General features: G+C 31.7%; 1 protein-coding gene across 1 annotated transcript in view; it reads right to left on the bottom strand.

Moving 5' to 3' along the window:
- Positions 1-364: 364 nt before the first annotated feature.
- Positions 365-18,388, bottom strand: part of LOC136990509 (zinc finger protein 729-like) — a 35,732-nt gene continuing 17,708 nt past the window's right edge. Inside the window, exon 2 of the mRNA XM_067288907.1 lies at positions 365-7,299. Within this exon, the coding sequence (XP_067145008.1) occupies positions 845-7,237 (6,393 nt within the window). The 5' untranslated portion in view covers positions 7,238-7,299 and the 3' untranslated portion in view covers positions 365-844. The remainder of the gene's footprint in view (positions 7,300-18,388) is intronic.

Genomic DNA, 18,388 nt, shown 5'->3' on the forward strand with positions numbered 1-18,388 from the left:
AAATTTTCTGCGAACCATCCATGTATCCATATCGATTATTTTTAGTTTTATAAAGTTTACAAAAATATTTCCTGACATGAGTAATCACTTTGAAAGAACGATGAAATTATTTTTAAAAACAAAACACTAAGCATTCGACCGAAGCTCAAAATCGATTCGGATCTAGTGTGCAAGCCATTGTTCCATACCATAATGAAGCGTAGTACTTCAAAACGGTAACAGCAATTACAATTCGAATATAAACGGAATGAAACAGCATCAATTCCACGCCATTATTATTGTTTTATCATGGCATATGATTAAAAATTCGAATTCGTGGTTCCGCGTAATGCAGTTTTACCGTTTCACCTTAATTCAACACATGTTTAATTATTACAAAACACATGTTTTATTCTCAAACATTAAAACATCGCTACATCTCTCAAAAAACTCTGGTGCAAAATAATTCCTATTGTCTCATTTACACATCTAGGAGTACGAATTGCTTCCGACAAACAAGAAAAAATTACTTTTAAAAAATAAAATTTGCATACACAAAGCGTTTCTTGCTTTGCAAGAGCATTAAATTAACTGAAGATTTTCGTAATGCCTACTATTCATTATACATAAATTAATTATAGACGATTATTTGTTACATTATGTCCATAGGACACAAATAATGTGGTGGATTTCAATAAAAATCTTTCTATCAATACATATTGAACACAAATAAACTATATAACTCTATATTATCGACTTTACAAATGTGAACATTTTACATTTAAATATATAATTGGCAGTCTTGGACTTCTTATATACATAAACACCTGCAAAAATGTCTTTTTAACAAACTTTAGAGGTAATTTTACACTTTTATTTCGACTTCAGCAATAGAAGTCGGTTCACAGTCTGTTGTAAAGTTGTTGGGATGACACGAAACCATCAAGTCGTTCGAATTTCTATCCGGTTCGTTCTTAAGCTCCGCCGAGAAATCATTCAGACTGTCTTCGTTCTCTGCTACCACTTCAACAACCTGAACGTCGTCGGAAAACATGCCATTCATGTCCCCTTCCATGATCCCTTCTTTATCCACAATGGCGGCATCTAATGATAGATCCACGTCTTGAACGGGTGCTTGTTCTACTTCAATCACTTCCGTTATTCCCGATTCGGATGGTAGATAATCGTCGTCGAACCTCACCATCATCACGTCATTACCATAGAGGTGAGTGTGCAAATTTTCTTCTTCGCTTACTATGGTATTCGTGTACTCGCAAATTGTTGGTGCCGTTCTCTCCACGTAGTTCGTTTCTACAATTTCGTTCTCTTTTATCACCAACGTATTAGTTTCTTCCACTTCGGGTGCTTGCTGCTCTATGGTGGTTGTAACTTCTTGAACTTCTTCAAAAGTTACCACTGTTTCTTTGGTTACCGCTGTTTCTGATGTTGACACGTTGTTGTTGTCTACATTTGTTTCGGTATTTTCTAAAGGAGTTTCGATAACAACAGTACTGTCCGAACTGTTGGATTCTTCACAATGTTGTATGGTGTTTTCTTTCGGTTTCTCCTTTGTTTCTTTTGATTCTTCGTTGCTCTTCTGACCGCACTGATTACTTCCTATCGTTGTTTCCGTATTATCTTGCACTTCTAAAGTTTCGCTCTTATTCTTATCTTGAGAAAGTACGTCCATCAGCACAACTTTTACTTCTTGTTTCATGGCCAATTGCTTCAATTTTTCTATTTCTTCCATATATTCTGAATCTTCCTTCTTTTCGTCGTCGTCGTCGTCGTCATCGTCCTCGTCCTTCCTTTGGTCGTCATTGTCCTCGTCCTTCCTTCGGTCATCATTATCGTCGTCTTTCCTTTGGTCGTGATCGTAATCCGTCCTTTGGTCATCGTAGTCGTCATCCTTCCTTTGATCATAGTCATCATCCTTTCTTTCATCATCGTCTTTATTGTCCTCGACTATCAAATTCAATTCTTCTTCGACCATTTTCTCTATACTCTTTGTATCTACAAATGGTAAAGGTTTCTTTTCTTCATTTTCAATGTAATTTTCGCTGATGGCAGAAAAGAAACGACCTTCTTTATTCTTTGAATTTTGCCCGTGATCTTTAAAAATCAATTCATTCTCATTTTCTTTGCCATTAACCAACCAAACTTCCATATCATCAAACTTCATAAATGCCTGAGGGCTGAAGACAAACTGGGCTTGGAAATGCCACTTCAAATGGTCTCTTAACACCGAAGCTTGCAATGACCTATAATTGCAATGAGGACATTGTAAACCTTCGGTGCTAGCGTGTCGACGCATATGATTCTGCACGGCAAATTTCCTAGGATGGACATATGGACAGAAAGTGCAAGAGAAATAACGCTTGTCTTCCACGCGTTCGGATTTTGGAGATTTCTTTTGTTCCACAGACTCTTTCTGGTTTGAAATCTGATCTGGACTTTCAGTTATTTGCTCGGTGTTTTCCACTGGTTGTTCCTGTACATAATTATGCTCTATCTGGTTATTATTAATGCCGTTATTATTGTTAATATTACTACTGTTGTTATTATTGTTGCTGCTGGTGTTGTTGTTGTTAACATTAACATGAACAACTTTATGTCTAAATAAGTTGACAGCACAAGGTACAGAATAATCACAAATTTCACAAGTAAATTTATTTTTCTGCCCGTGCAAAGAAAAATGCTTGCGTAAACCTTTGGGTTTTTGAAATTTTGCAGGGCATTTGGTACATTCATATAGTCGCAAACTGCTCTTGCTGGCTGATTTTGGCTTAACGTGTAGCTGATAATGGGCAATAACATTGTTCTTTGAATCAGTAGCATAATTGCATTCTGGACATACATATTTACCTTGAGTTCCATGTAATGAAGTATGAAATGCAAGAATGGCAGGCTTACAAAAGGCAGCTGGACACTGAAAACAATTATGAAGTTTCTGTGGTAGAATGCTAGTGTTGTTTCCATTTACAAAAGATTTTGTTTCTGCTTCCTCTAACAAGAGCATTTGTTCAAATCCAGTATTTTCCATTGTTTGCTCAACTATTTCAGTTTTATCCTTTTCAGCTCCCTTTCCTGCATCATAATTATGATGTTCCACTAAATTGTTTCTCTCAATCATACCAAAACCTTGGTTCTTATGTCTAGAATGTTCAGAACCATAATTTTGAGAATATTTTTCATTGTCAAAACCACGATAATCAGTGATGTGCATTGAATTTCCTGTATTTTGGTGGATTTCTCTGTGTATTGCATAATCACTTTTATTGACAAATGCAGCTGGGCATTTGGTACAAAAATAATTAAATTTATTGTTGTCTTCTGAATGTTGAATGATGGAATTATTTAGAGAACCTTTGAAATAATTCCCATCAGAATCACTTCCGTATCTCAGCAAATCATTCTGAATAGGGGATGTGTGAGATTTTAAATGTGCAGTCAAATGCTTTTCACTTTCACAGATTTTCTTGCAGATATTACATTTATACATCTTTGAACTGCGTGAATGTAATAATTCATGTTTGTACACGGTATCTAAATTGTCACCCATCATAGGGCAGAAGCGACATCTATATACTTTGATAATTTTACCATTTTGTTTAACTTCAATGGGAATTGGCATTGAAGGAAATTGACTTCTACTAGAACTCTTACGATCACGTGAATGTCTGGAATGTAAACTAACATGATCATCCAAAACAGCTTTGTGAGTGGCCCAAAATGAGCAATGTTTACATTTAAAAGGTGCACTTCTATTTGGACGATGACACTGTTTGTGATAGAGGTATGTTGTTGTACTATCTGTTCTGTAAGGACAATATGAGCATCTATACTTCTCATGTGTGGATCCTTCCAATTGAGAAAGTTTACATTGAGAAATTATCTTGGTAGCATTTGATACACTCATGCCATGCACATTTAGGTGCTTGACTAAAGTATCTTTAAATTTGCAGTAATATGGACAAAACCTACACTTATAGCTAGCAGTACCCACAGAATTATGATGCTTCATGTGATTTTCCAGTACATTTTGCCCCATACATTTGTAGGGACAAATCTTGCAGGAACATAAAGTTGTAATTTTTGAATTTTCTGATTTTGAAATTCTAAGTACAGTTGATCCAATAACACTAATTACACGATTCTTTTCAATAATTTTAAAACCTTCTTCTATGTCAGAAAGTCGACCTTTATGTCGCCTTCTAACATGTCTTTTTAAAACATTAAGCCATAACGAACAAAAGCCACAAATACGACATCTATAAGGTTTCTGTCCAGTATGTTCACACATGTGTGCAAGCACATTCCTTCTTTCTTTATCTTTATATTTACAATATCTACAGAAGTATGATTTGGAAGATTCTTTCATCATAAATGGAATCTTAAATGTTCTATCGGATATGTTTTGTTTATTTCTATCAAATTCGTCAAACATTATATGTTCCTCTGATAATTTGTCATCATCCTGTTTAGTGAAAGAACCATCATCCAGATCCTCACAATTATCATTAAAACATTCACTGATATCTCCTTTTGAGTCTATCAATAACACTCTAGCATTATCATGATCTCGACTAACGTGCTGTTTTAATTTGATATGTTTTACAATTTTCATTTGCCAATTAGATCTAAAAGAACAGGTGGAGCACATAAATGGATATTTGGTAAAATGCCTTGTGTTATGGACTTTAAAACTGAATTCATTTGTTGTAGTGAAGTCACAAAAAACACAGGAGAATGATTTTGACGATGACTGTATCATGAATGAATTTTTAGAATTTGCAGAAGAACTTCTTGATAATTTTGATGATTCAAAATATTGATCATTGGCCATTTGTAAATTTTTATCATTTTTATAGAAGTGACTTCCTTCAAAAAATGGAAAATCATTTTGATATCGAGATGATAAAGCCATATTTCGATCAACACTAAGATCCAGTGGACAGTCCTGATCATCTGACTTTTTCAAATACTTTCTCATTTTTTCATTTCTAATAACACAAGCTCGTTTATGTTTCAATGGTAATATTGCATTATCGTCTTCGGGAGATTTAATAAATGATTTTGAATGAATTTCACTATTTTGTATAGTTATATCATCATGTCTTTTTTGAACGTGTCTTGTTAAATCACCTTTCCACCTACATTTATATTCACAAAACGGACACTCGAATGGTTTCTCGTCTGTATGTACTCGCATGTGTCGTTTCATTTCAGAAAACCATTTCGTTTTATATCCACACACTGCACATACGGGTGTTGCACGATGCGCTTTCTTTCCATTTTTTTTATTCTTTAATTTTGAAACTGCACCAGGTTTGCTTTTAGCTGCTAGCATTTGAACAATAGCAGTTATGTCTTTTGCTTGTTCATTATTATGTCTGCGATTCAAATGTCTAGCCAGCCAAGCAAGATGATCAAAAGTGACCTCACATAATGGACAAGAATATTTCTTTTCTGAATGTTCCATCATTCTTCTAGAAGAGCCACCACCCGATTTTACAGCTTTTTGCATTTTTGGTTTTGCAACAATAGGAGCATTTTCAATAAGAGGTGTTTTTAGATATGGATCATTGACTAGATCTGAATTCATTGTTTTGTTCCCATTATTTCTAGAGATATGAATACTTCTTGATTCAGTACTTCTTTCAGCTTCAATATTTTCATTTCCGACTATCCTCTCACTTGTGCAGGTTAGATCATTATACGAATTTGTTTCTGTCATATTCTTCTCATCATCACTATTATCACCAATCATCATAAGATCATTTACAGAATTAATAGATTCACTATGATGGTTAACAATATGAATTGTAAGTGACTGCTTGCTATGAGCAGAAAAACAACATTTTGAACATCTGTAACTTCCTTCACTAATATGATTTTTCATGTGTCTGTCTAAATTCCATTTGTATGCAGTTTTAAAATCACAATGAGGACATTTTATTTTCGAAAGTGAATGATATCTTACATGTTTTGTATATCGAGATTTCACATGAGTTACATAAACACACTGCAAACAACGATAAAATTTCTTTTTGAGGTGTTTAGTTTTCTCATGATGTAATAATACTAGCTTGCTTTTTGTATGAAAGTGGCAAGCAGAACACTTAAATTTTTGTTGAATTGGTTTTTGTAAACAATCTTTCTCTACTTCATTATATGCATTACCTGATGATGATGGTGATGGAAGTTTTGGTGATGTATCCTCAGACGGAATTGTTGGTTCTAATGCTACTTCATCGCTTCTCTGTTTTTCTTTTCTTATTTCTGGCTTAACAATTATTTTATTTTTCTTCTGTGATACACAGCTCTTTTTAGCAACTTGTGTTTTACCTTTTATAGAGTTATAAGCTCTTTTAATTGATGATATTTGTCTATGAACAAGACCATAATGTCTTTGAAGTTTCTGAGGATTTTTTGAAGCATAGATACAGTATTTACATTCGTATATTGTAATTTTTTCTTTATGAACATCTCTACGGTGAGCCAAATATTCTCGAGGATTTGTTGTTTTGAGATCACAAGGTTCACAAACGTAACTACGTCTTACTTTAGCTGGTTCAAGCTTCTTTGCCATTTCATTCATTTTATTTGGTTCAAGTCTTTTCGATAAATCATTAATGTTTGTTGTATCAGGTGATTTTGGAGTTTCTGTAACAATCTTTTCTTTACTTATTGGTATTTGGGGAATAGTAGGCGGTAAAACAAACATATCAGGTGTACTTTCAATTTCATTATATGGAACTTTGTTTGAAATAGGTTGAGTTGGAGGAATAAAATTATATGGTTCGTTAAATATTGGAGGTTGATTAAATGGATTATATTCGTTACAACTCACAGCTGGTTGTGGCAAAACAGGAAAAGGTTCTTTAAAAGTAGGAACTGTTCCAAATTGTACATAATCATTAGGAAAAATTTCGTATTGAGGAATTTCACTTGGAAAGAGAGGCTGTGACTGAATGTCCTGAAGACCTCCAGCAGGACAAGTCTGTCTATGGATTCTCAAATCATCAGTCGTCGTAGCAAAAAACCCACAGAACGCACAAGCATTGACCTTATTTAAACCGTGTATCTCCCTTCTGTGTCGATATAAATTTGTACGGTACCTTGTAACAAATGGACACTCAGAACAACGAAACACTTTGGTTTCATGCGTGGTGGCACGATGTCTCGCAAGCATTCGATGACTTCCAGCTATATAGCCACATAGTTCACAGGAAAACGAACCAGGCATCGCAAACATTCAGAACAATAATTAAGAAAGTTGTTGTTTACACAAAAATGAAAGCTAACAGTAAAATGTATCTGTAAAAAACAAAAATGAAAATAATCATTAGAAAATAGTTCACTAAAAGATAGCTTAATTAAATTTTAAAAATAAATATTTTCGAACAGATATTAACAAGATTAATTTTAAATTATTTAAACATTAGGTTGTAAGTATACACTAAATAATTTCATACTCTTATAATCTTCAGGAAATAAATATAAATCAATGCTAAATTTGAAATAGATTATTATTAAAAGCATTTTTTAGATCAAATTTTATGCATATTTATGCCAAAAGTTATTATGCAACTTGCTTAAATTAAAACAACACAATCATAAATAAAAAATATGCAGCTGTTCCAAAACAGTTTTAACTAGACTTAAAAATATATCTAAGTTACTTTAAATATCTAGCTCCCTATATATTTACAAAAGTGAAGACAGTTCATTTTCTAGAAAATCTTTATTATGTCTTATAATAGGTAATTTCTAATTCAAAAATACTCTGTTCTCATCAAAAATTACAGACATACCTCAGTTAACATTACCCTCTGGTATCGAAGCCTCAAATCAAGAGGGCTGGAAATTATGAAATTCTTTATAAAGTCCATAATTTCCAGCCCCATTCAACATAAAAATATCAAAATTTCAGGATCAATGCCTGGAAGTCAGTTACTGTTGTTTGGCAATTGGATGATCACTTATTACAAGTTATAGATGTGTCTGTTTTAACAGTTTCATATGTTGTCGGAATAATTTAGTTGCCTTCATAAGGTGTTTCAGTGTTATGTACTGCAGTAAATGAATTATGAAGAAAAGAATGGATTGTACTAAAAGAAGAAGTAAACATTCAATAGACTAGAAATGAAGATGGCTAAATCAATAAGTTTTATTAACATATTTGATCTACTGGACCATGAAGAGAGATCAGATCCTGGTGTTCTTCTATACTCTGATGTGATACTTAATTTATTGCATTTCTTTTTTCTCTCTCTTTACACTTAAAATTATATAAATTTATTTTCCGTACTTCATAATTAAAATGTTCTTTTATAGCTTCTTGTCTGAGCTCCAGGGATATTGCTTCAGCTTCTTCCTCCTCCTTTATAGCCTTGTTGTTCTGTCAGATATGGATCTTATACTAGACAAGTCGAAAGGCCCAATGCAGTCATTGGGGCATACTAAATTACAAATAAAAATAATATACTGAGTATTATACTGTAAAAATATAAAATAATTTATATTGTTAATTTAAATAACAGCTAGGGGCATTCCCAGTGGCCGTTTTTGGCATACTGTGACAGAAAGAAAGAGACTGCCCATTTTTTCAGGTATATATAGTAGATTAGCTTCAGAAAAATTGAGCAATCTTATCAGAAATAGGACAACATATTGTATGTAGCCTATACTACTGTACTTTTGTTTATAGAGTCACAAGAAACAACACACACTTAATGGGATTAAACAACAGTAGCAATCAATAAAAAAAAACATATCTTTTATATCCTTAATTTTTGTGTTTTCCATGATTCTTACTTATATGACATAATAATTATAATGAGAATAATCCCATATTCATATGCAAATACTTTATATAAATTAATCAGAGACAAAATTTTCACGTGTGGATGATCATTATGCAACATAGGTACTAATTTCAAGTACCATTATATTATAAAATTTAACACTTTCAAAAAGTAAAAAGCATTAACTAGTTCAATTAATAAATTATTCCTTGTATCATATTTATAATTATTAACATTTATTAATTATGTTAGAACACAATCATATTTGAGGTGAAGCATTAGCAAAGCCTCTTCTAAGTGGCTTACAGAATTGTGTTTGTTCTCAAAATCTGTTCAAATGATTTTGATTAAACTTGCCGTTTTTCATTAACTGCAATGAGGAATCCAAAAATGTAGTAAAAAAACTCAAGGTCTATGACTTTGTTTTCGAGATATAAGGTCATTTCACGAACACGTGCAACAAAGCAATATCATATCTTTCACATGACTTCGTAGTGCAATGTTTCATGGTTGCTAGGATGTCTTCTATGGGCTTATAGAATCAAGTTCATTCTCAATGGATCGATGGATCCAAAATTTAATGGATCGATTTTGATAATCAAAGCAATCGATGATGATTACTTTGTTCTTGGATCACCTCTCTGTGTCAGCAAGTGCAAGGATAATCTCTCTGTATCCAGCCTGTGCTAGGATCATGTCTCCCATGGCTGGCAGGTAAAGTACAAGGATAGCCTCTTTTGTGGCTGCATGTACAGAGTTCACCACCCACATTAGCCAGGTAAAAGGATTGCCTTTTCTGTGCATAATAGGTACAGGAATTTCTTCTTTTTTTCTGGCTCTGCCTCAATTTCTACTGCAATACGTCAAAGTTGCTCAATGTCCTAGTAAATAATATAGTATTTTAACACTTGTCTGAAATTATTATAAGCTCAAATTAAATAAAAACAAATTTGTTAAAAAGTACAATACTTTTACTACAAGTAGTTTAAAATAGATTTCTTAACTAAAGCACTTATAGAGATTTTAAGACAATAAAAATCAAAATAATTTAGTTTTGGCTGATGGCTAAGACAGTTAAGGCATCAGTCTACCACCCTGAGTGACTCAGGATTGAATTCAAATGATGAACTATCGAGGAATTTCTAACAAGCAATCTATCCAGAATATGTCAATGCCCCATCCTTCACCATCCAGTTTCTCCCACTATGGGCCTGGCTATACCTATACTGGATATGGAAGAAAAGCACTCTTAGTGCCCACAGGGTGGAGTTAAAAATGAAATGATAATTTAGTTATTAAACTGACTACTGTATTATTGAATTTTGTAAAATGAATATTCTTTTTTTTTTAATAAATTACAAAAAGTTTTGAAGAGAAAACTGAGGCATAACTTTACAATGCAAGACTGTATAACTTATCTTAAATTAAATGATGTATATTTGTACTTCACAATGTTGAACAAAGAATGAGAATGAGCAATAGCTTATATTTGTTAAACATTTTACTGGTATAGATGTGGCAATTTCTTAGTTTTAAATAATTACAATGCCAGAAAATTAGCAACTATACTGCATTCAAACAAATAACAATTCCCAAAGCAGGATTTGAATTTAAGATCTAGTAAATCAAGAATATTACTCCATTGAATCAACAAGCATCAGGACTTACTTAAGCAATGTAAGCTAGCAAGTATCTTTCTTGAATTCCTACATATATATTTTACTTTGTACAGCTATTTTAATAAATCTTTTATTTTAAACTATTTTAATAGATATTTATCAACAAATAAGTTGCAATCATACTATATATCAGGGGTGGGCAAGCAAAAGTTCAGTGGGAGCCGAAATGTAGGTTTTGCAAAATGCATGGGAGCCGCAGTTCTGTACTTTTTTATTCTGTACCGCAGTTTTGTACCGCGATTTTATTATATAATATAAATGTAATATAAAACAAATATCGAATTTTTTTAATAAACATATTTTCACAAAATTGTGGAAAAAAAACTGTAAAAATAATAATAAGAAGCAGAAATTAACACTTTCAGCAAGAGCCACATATAACTCAAAAAGAGCCGCATGCGGCTCTCGGAGCCACATTTGCCCATGTCTGCTATATACCATATTTCCTCAAATAAATTCTGGCAAATAAAGGTGCTGTTAAAAATAAACTGAATTGAAAACAGTGGGAAACACAAAGTACTGTACTATATAGCGTAAGTAGTTTAAAGTGATAGGTAAGGAGTTTAACTAAAATACTACCTCTTCAAATTGTCTAGTCGGATAGCACATTCTATTACAAGATTCACAGGAATATTTTTTGAAATAAAATTATAAATATTGCCAAATATTGAGCATGGGAAAGCCACAGTCAAATTCATAAGTCAAAAGCTTATCAGACGAAGGATAATTAAGAAAACTGATTCAAACTCAGAATCAGAAGATGTTGAGTTAATCTAAACTATGAAAACAGTAATTAATTTCAAATATTGTAGCTGTAATTCATAAACATTGTCAATAAATGATTCTGTTAGTTCAAAAAAATGTGAGAGTAATCTTTCAAACTTTACTCACTCATCTATTGTTGCAAGGTAATAAACCTCTGCCTCAAAAAAACCTCAGGATGCATACACTATGTTTTAAAAATAACCCTTCCTAGAGTTTAATTTAGGAACAATATAAAAATAGTCATAGTGCAATAGAGCAGAGCACCACGTTGGAGTAGGCCAATGGGCATTGAATACGTCCCCAGGCAGTGCTATGGGTAACTTGTTGGTTGATTATATCTAAAATACAATAATGTTTCTAATTAATTTTATTGCATAAAATTCCTTCAAAATTTTAAAATTACAGTGCACAATTCCTAATTTGAACTATGTATGGGGTCATTTGGATTAATGGGTTTATATACAAAGGACTACAAATACATATAAAAAAAAAATTTATATTTTATTTATACATATGTAATTCCATATTTTTATATTTTACATATTCTAAACAGAAACACTGCTTTAAAATTCATCATAATTAAGTCAAGTTCTTTAGTACACTTTTAAAATATAAACTTTTATAATATGAAAACTAACAAGTACAAGAATTGAAAAATTACTTTAAAAGAAGTGGTTTTGAGCCTCCAATTAATGTATCCATTTGAACTACAGAGATAGTTACAAATAATCAAAATATTTTTTAAAATCAAATAATTGATTACAAATGGTCAAGATAAAAGAATCAGTGCTCTTTTCTAGAGACCTTGGGTTCAAATCTGGATTATTTAAGAAATTTTACAGATGATCTGCCCAGATATATTGGGCTCCATCCTTTACTATCTAACTGCCCATGATTGGTATAAAAAAGCCCACAGAACAGAATGAGTTAAACCAGACAATCTGCCAAATTATTAAGCTATGGTTAGTTAACCCTCAACTCAACAAACCCAGTTTAATTAAAAATTGGATTTGCTGCATTGTTTATATAAAAATAGTTGAATAAATTTAAATTTTGATTTTATGTTTATATGTTTGGAGTGATTCAATATTGATGTCACCAATTTTAAGACTTTACTGACTACATACTCCCCCATCACATTTTGTCACCAATTTTTAGACAATCCCCATGCTGATGTCACATTTGATCTGCCAACCCAATATTAGAATCATGCATTTCTATAAAACACATCTACAGTACATTAATAACAACTAAGAACTGTATATATATTAAAAACACTGACAAACAAGAAGATCCAGCAGTAAAATTTTAACTTAATTAAATACTTAAGTTTGTTGAAAACGTTGGTTTTCATCTTCAGGTTAAAATGTAATTAGGAAGATAAAACAAGAAATTTGAAAAAAAATTTATGTAATATATTATTATTGGTTGTAACTGACATGTGATTGTTGTTGTCATTTAGGTTGCAGAATAAGATTGAAACATCAAAAGGGAATATAAAATAAAGATCTCGAAGCATGGGAAAACATTTCTGCCTCCCTATAATTTATCACCGTGTCTTAATAAAAACAATTAAAGACCTTTTAAAGTATTTCTTAAATTAAAATTTTACTGCTGGATTTTCTGGTTTGTGATTATTTTTAATATTGCAGTACATTAATTTATTCATATTTCCTGCCAAGGCATGGCTAATTTTAAAAATAGGCCAATAACAAAAAAGTATTAAAAAAATTCAAATTTACCACAAAAAAAGAGATGATATTGTACTAAGAAACTCCTAAAGTTAACATTATATATCAGTGTTAGCTCCAAAAAATTCTATTTGTTTTAAATTTTATATGTTTCTGTTAAACATTTCATTTGTTATTTATTCACTTTGTATTCAGACCATGATGACTGCCCATGGAACACATTATTCCCATTCACCCTCTCCAGATAAAGTTGACTGTAAAGTTTGTGTCTTTTCTGGCCTTAACTTAGTTACCTTTATTACCAACTTATATTAGTCTATCTTTCAGCAGTATCTTTTGTACTCTGTATCTGTAAAGGTTAAATTTTTGCCATTATCCTTACATTTAAAAGTTCTACTAGAGCAATTCCAACAGAGAAACTTCTACTAAAGTGCAACTATTTAAATGAAGAAGAACATTTTGTGATCATTGATCAAAATACTTCTCAAAAATTTTCCTATTTGAAGTATTTAGGATATCATCTCATTACTGATCTGTCCTGTCCCATTCCATCACAATCTGTCATAAAATTTTTACATATCCCCTCCTCAATTCAGATTTTATATATGAATCACTCCTTTAGCTGGCAATTAGCAAACTAAATAACTAATTACTACAGCTGCATACCTAAATGCTAATATGCACATAAAAAATATCCATTGACTGAACTTGATGAATTATAAATTTGTATTATATTTAATACATAAAATTGTAAAATGAGTTGTTCATTAGATTATAAGTAAGGAATATATTATGATGATTAAATTCTTATCCCAATTCAGTGAAAACTTGTTTAGTAACATATTGAAATAATAATGAATAATTTACAACTTTACGAATTTACACTGACTGTATTATAATCTTTATTTATTATCATTATTAATTCATTCATGATACATGAAACAAACCTAACTAAAATGAAAACATTGTTGTGAGGTAGCAAGAGTTTTTCTTTAGCCTGTAGTGATATTAATTTAGTTACAATAGCGAGGTTGAGACCAAAGTTTTCAACATGAAAACGTGTATGTTGGACGTTCAGCACTGCTTTCCTGTAAGCCTAGAAGTTTGACAATGGCGTTTGGAAAGTCAGTGGAATCATGCTTGACATTCCAAATGCCTTCCATAAGTATTAGACGTTAATGGTGCGGTTTTTTGTATATATTGCTTAAGTATCAATTTCCCTTGAAAAATTTTCTTTTTTTCCAATAGATTAATTGATTTAACTTCACAGTTGGTTTAACCGTAGTTATTTCGTCTGTACCGCATTTCATCAGAGACAAAGACTATTGGGTTTTATTCACATTATTCTTTATTTCACTATGCATTTCGGGTGCAATCTTTTCCGTTTATTTTGCACCCCTCATCAGGTGTTACATTTCTACAATTGGTAGAGAATACATTTGTTACATTAATTATTGTAGATGGGTTTCTTAATATATATAAGTTATAAAAGATTATTACAGTTTTTTTGGACTAGTCATAAAGAGTTATTACAATTATTATAATTATTACATTATTTAGATTGATTTAACACAAATTAATGTAAGGGATTATTTCAAATTTTATTATTGTTAGTATTATTCGGTACTAACCTTTTTTAAGACCATTCCGTTATGAGGTGTTTATGTCACCGTCCCCCGAGGCATTTCTAACTGTCCTTCGTTTAGTTTATTTGCGTTTCTTAAGCCCCTCCCCATTTCCTCCCACACTTCGTCTACCTCCATGCCGTTGTTTAGATTTATTGTGTTGCTTTTATTGACTATTGTAAAGTGTTCTTTGAATTTTCGTAAATAGTTGTCCTTCTCTCTGTGGATTATTTTTATACTTTTTTTATCGATTGTGCATCCGAATTTGCTGCAGTGATCGGTCCATGGTGATTGGTTATATTTGAGTCTGATTGCTGCTTCATGTTCTTTAATTCTGGTCTTTAGTTGTCTTCCTGTTTCTCCTATGTATATTGCTGGTTTTTTGCATGTACATTTTATTTCATACACCACTCCTGTTTCGTCTAGTTTGTTTTCATTTTTGATTTCGTTGATGTTGATGCTGTTTTTAATTTTATTTTTTAGTTTGGCTGCTATTATAATACTATTTTTTCTGAAGACTTTTCTGTATTTTTCACATGTGTCTTTAATATAGGGGAAAGACGTATGTGTAATATTCTCATTGTTATTTTTGACGTTGAATCTGTTTTTAATAAATTCAGTTGTCCATTTTTTTAATAATCTGTTTGGGTAATCGTTTAGGATAAAAGTATTTATTAGGTCATTTTTTTGTTTTTCTCTCTCTTTAACTTTAGATGTTCTGTTCCATATTTTAGACAATGCTGTTATAAAGTTGTTTCTTTTAATAGTTATGGGGCAATACGATTTATAGTTAAGGATTTTGTCCACATTGCTGCTTTTTTTGTACGGTTTTATGTTGATGTTGTTTCCTTCTCTGGTTATAGTTGTGTCTAGATAATTTATTGCTTTTTTACTTTCAGTATCACTTTTAAATTTTATTGTATTGCTTAGTGTGTTTGCATAGTTGCATATTATATTTTCATTGGTTATTGCTTCGTCGTATATTATTATTATATCATCTACATATCTAGCCATAAAAGTTATCCCATTTGTGTTTGCTAATTTTTTATCTATTTCTGTCATGCATATTTCTGCGAGTTTCGGTCCGATTATTGTTCCCATACTAATGCCATTTTTTTGTCTATATATTTTTTCTTCTATATGGTAGTAATTATTGTAAAAACTGTATTTTATTAGTTCTAGTAGCCAGTTATGTATGTCTATCTTGCGTAGGCTTTCCTCAATGAGTTCCCATTTTATTGATGGGTACATAGAGATTATGTCCAGACTTAATAACCTGTATGTTGGTTTCATTTTAACCGTCATTAGTTTCCTTATTAGTTCGTCGGTGTTTTTTATAGAGTAGGTTGAGTATGGGACTATTTTTAGTTTTTTCTTTATGAACAGTTCTAGGTTGGATAATATTGTGTTCTTAAAGTCCACTAGTGGTCTGCATATCTCGCCTGGTTTGTGTGTTTTAAGACGGATTTTAAGTTGTGGTTTTCTGATGTCTTTGAAGTTGAGTATTTGTTTTTTTTCCCCTGGTGTTATCTTTTGTTGTTTGTAAAGTTTCGTAATTTCTTTTTTCATCCATTTTTCAATTTCATCTTTTGGGTCTTCGGTTAGTTCAACAAAGTCATCTGTTTGGACTATTTCTGATTTTTTCTTTTTTTCCCATTCTTTATTAACAATGATAATTTTGTTGGTTTTATCAGCTTTGATTATGTTTAAGTTATTTTTCTTTAAATAATTTTTTACTATTGTGCATTTTTTTGAGTAATCTTTTCCTCCTCATAGACATACATAACTGGCTACTAGAACTAATAAAATACAGTTTTTACAATAATTACTACCATATAGAAGAAAAAATATATAGACAAAAAAATGGCATTAGTATGGGAACAATAATCGGACCGAAACTCGCAGAAATATGCATGACAGAAATAGATAAAAAATTAGCAAACACAAATGGGATAACTTTTATGGCTAGATATGTAGACGATATAATAATAATATACGACAAAGCAATAACCAATGAAAATATAATATGCAACTATGCAAACACACTAAGCAATACAATAAAGTTTAAAAGTGATACTGAAAGTAAAAAAGCAATAAATTATCTAGACAAAACTATAACCAGAGAAGGAAACAACATCAACATAAAACCGTACAAAAAAAGCAGCAATGTGGACAAAATCCTTAACTATAAATCGTATTGCCCCATAACTATTAAAAGAAACAACTTCATAACAGCATTGTCTAAAATATGGAACAGAACATCTAAAGTTAAAGAGAGAGAAAAACAAAAAAATGACCTAATAAATACTTTTATCCTAAACGATTACCCAAACAGATTATTAAAAAAATGGACAACTGAATTTATTAAAAACAGATTCAACGTGAAAAATAACAATGAGAATATTACACATACGTCTTTCCCCTATATTAAAGACACATGTGAAAAATACAGAAAAGTCTTCAGAAAAAATAGTATTATAATAGCAGCCAAACTAAAAAATAAAATTAAAAACAGCATCAACATCAACGAAATCAAAAATGAAAACAAACTAGACGAAACAGGAGTGGTGTATGAAATAAAATGTACATGCAAAAAACCAGCAATATACATAGGAGAAACAGGAAGACAACTAAAGACCAGAATTAAAGAACATGAAGCAGCAATCAGACTCAAATATAACCAATCACCATGGACCGATCACTGCAGCAAATTCGGATGCACAATCGATAAAAAAAGTATAAAAATAATCCACAGAGAGAAGGACAACTATTTACGAAAATTCAAAGAACACTTTACAATAGTCAATAAAAGCAACACAATAAATCTAAACAACGGCATGGAGGTAGACGAAGTGTGGGAGGAAATGGGGAGGGGCTTAAGAAACGCAAATAAACTAAACGAAGGACAGTTAGAAATGCCTCGGGGGACGGTGACATAAACACCTCATAACGGAATGGTCTTAAAAAAGGTTAGTACCGAATAATACTAACAATAATAAAATTTGAAATAATCCCTTACATTAATTTGTGTTAAATCAATCTAAATAATGTAATAATTATAATAATTGTAATAACTCTTTATGACTAGTCCAAAAAAACTGTAATAATCTTTTATAACTTATATATATTAAGAAACCCATCTACAATAATTAATGTAACAAATGTATTCTCTACCAATTGTAGAAATGTAACACCTGATGAGGGGTGCAAAATAAACGGAAAAGATTGCACCCGAAATGCATAGTGAAATAAAGAATAATGTGAATAAAACCCAATAGTCTTTGTCTCTGATGAAATGCGGTACAGACGAAATAACTACGGTTAAACCAACTGTGAAGTTAAATCAATTAATCTATTGAAAAAAAGAAAATTTTCAAGGGAAATTGATACTTAAGCAATATTCCAAATGCCATTGTCAAACTTCTAGTCTTACAGGAAAGCTGCACTGAACGTCCGACATACACATTTTTGCGTTGAAAACTTCGGCCTCAACCTCGCTATTATTTTTCATGTGTTTTTACCTGCTCTGTGCTGGCCCTGGCATGGGTGTTTGTCCATGTTGCCATCCAGTAGAGCAGTGAGCAAATGTGTGAATACATGCATTTGCTTCAGATTAGTCTAGCTACCTTTTGACTAACTTCTGCACCGGCTCCACAGAACTTCAGTCAGTTGTATAGGACAGTAAACTAGGAAAGAAGCATGGAATTTCCTGCACATGTTATCCATTGCAATGGACTTCAGAGACTGCTCACTTTCAACCAGAAGAAGAGAAATTCTCAAAGAGATACCTAGATGAAATCCTGATGCTGTCTGAAACCATCATGTGGGCATCACCCAAA

This window comes from Centruroides vittatus, unplaced genomic scaffold (genome assembly GCF_030686945.1).
Source record: "Centruroides vittatus isolate TY-2023 unplaced genomic scaffold, ASM3068694v2 scaffold_944, whole genome shotgun sequence".
NCBI classification, from domain to species: domain Eukaryota; kingdom Metazoa; phylum Arthropoda; class Arachnida; order Scorpiones; family Buthidae; genus Centruroides; species Centruroides vittatus.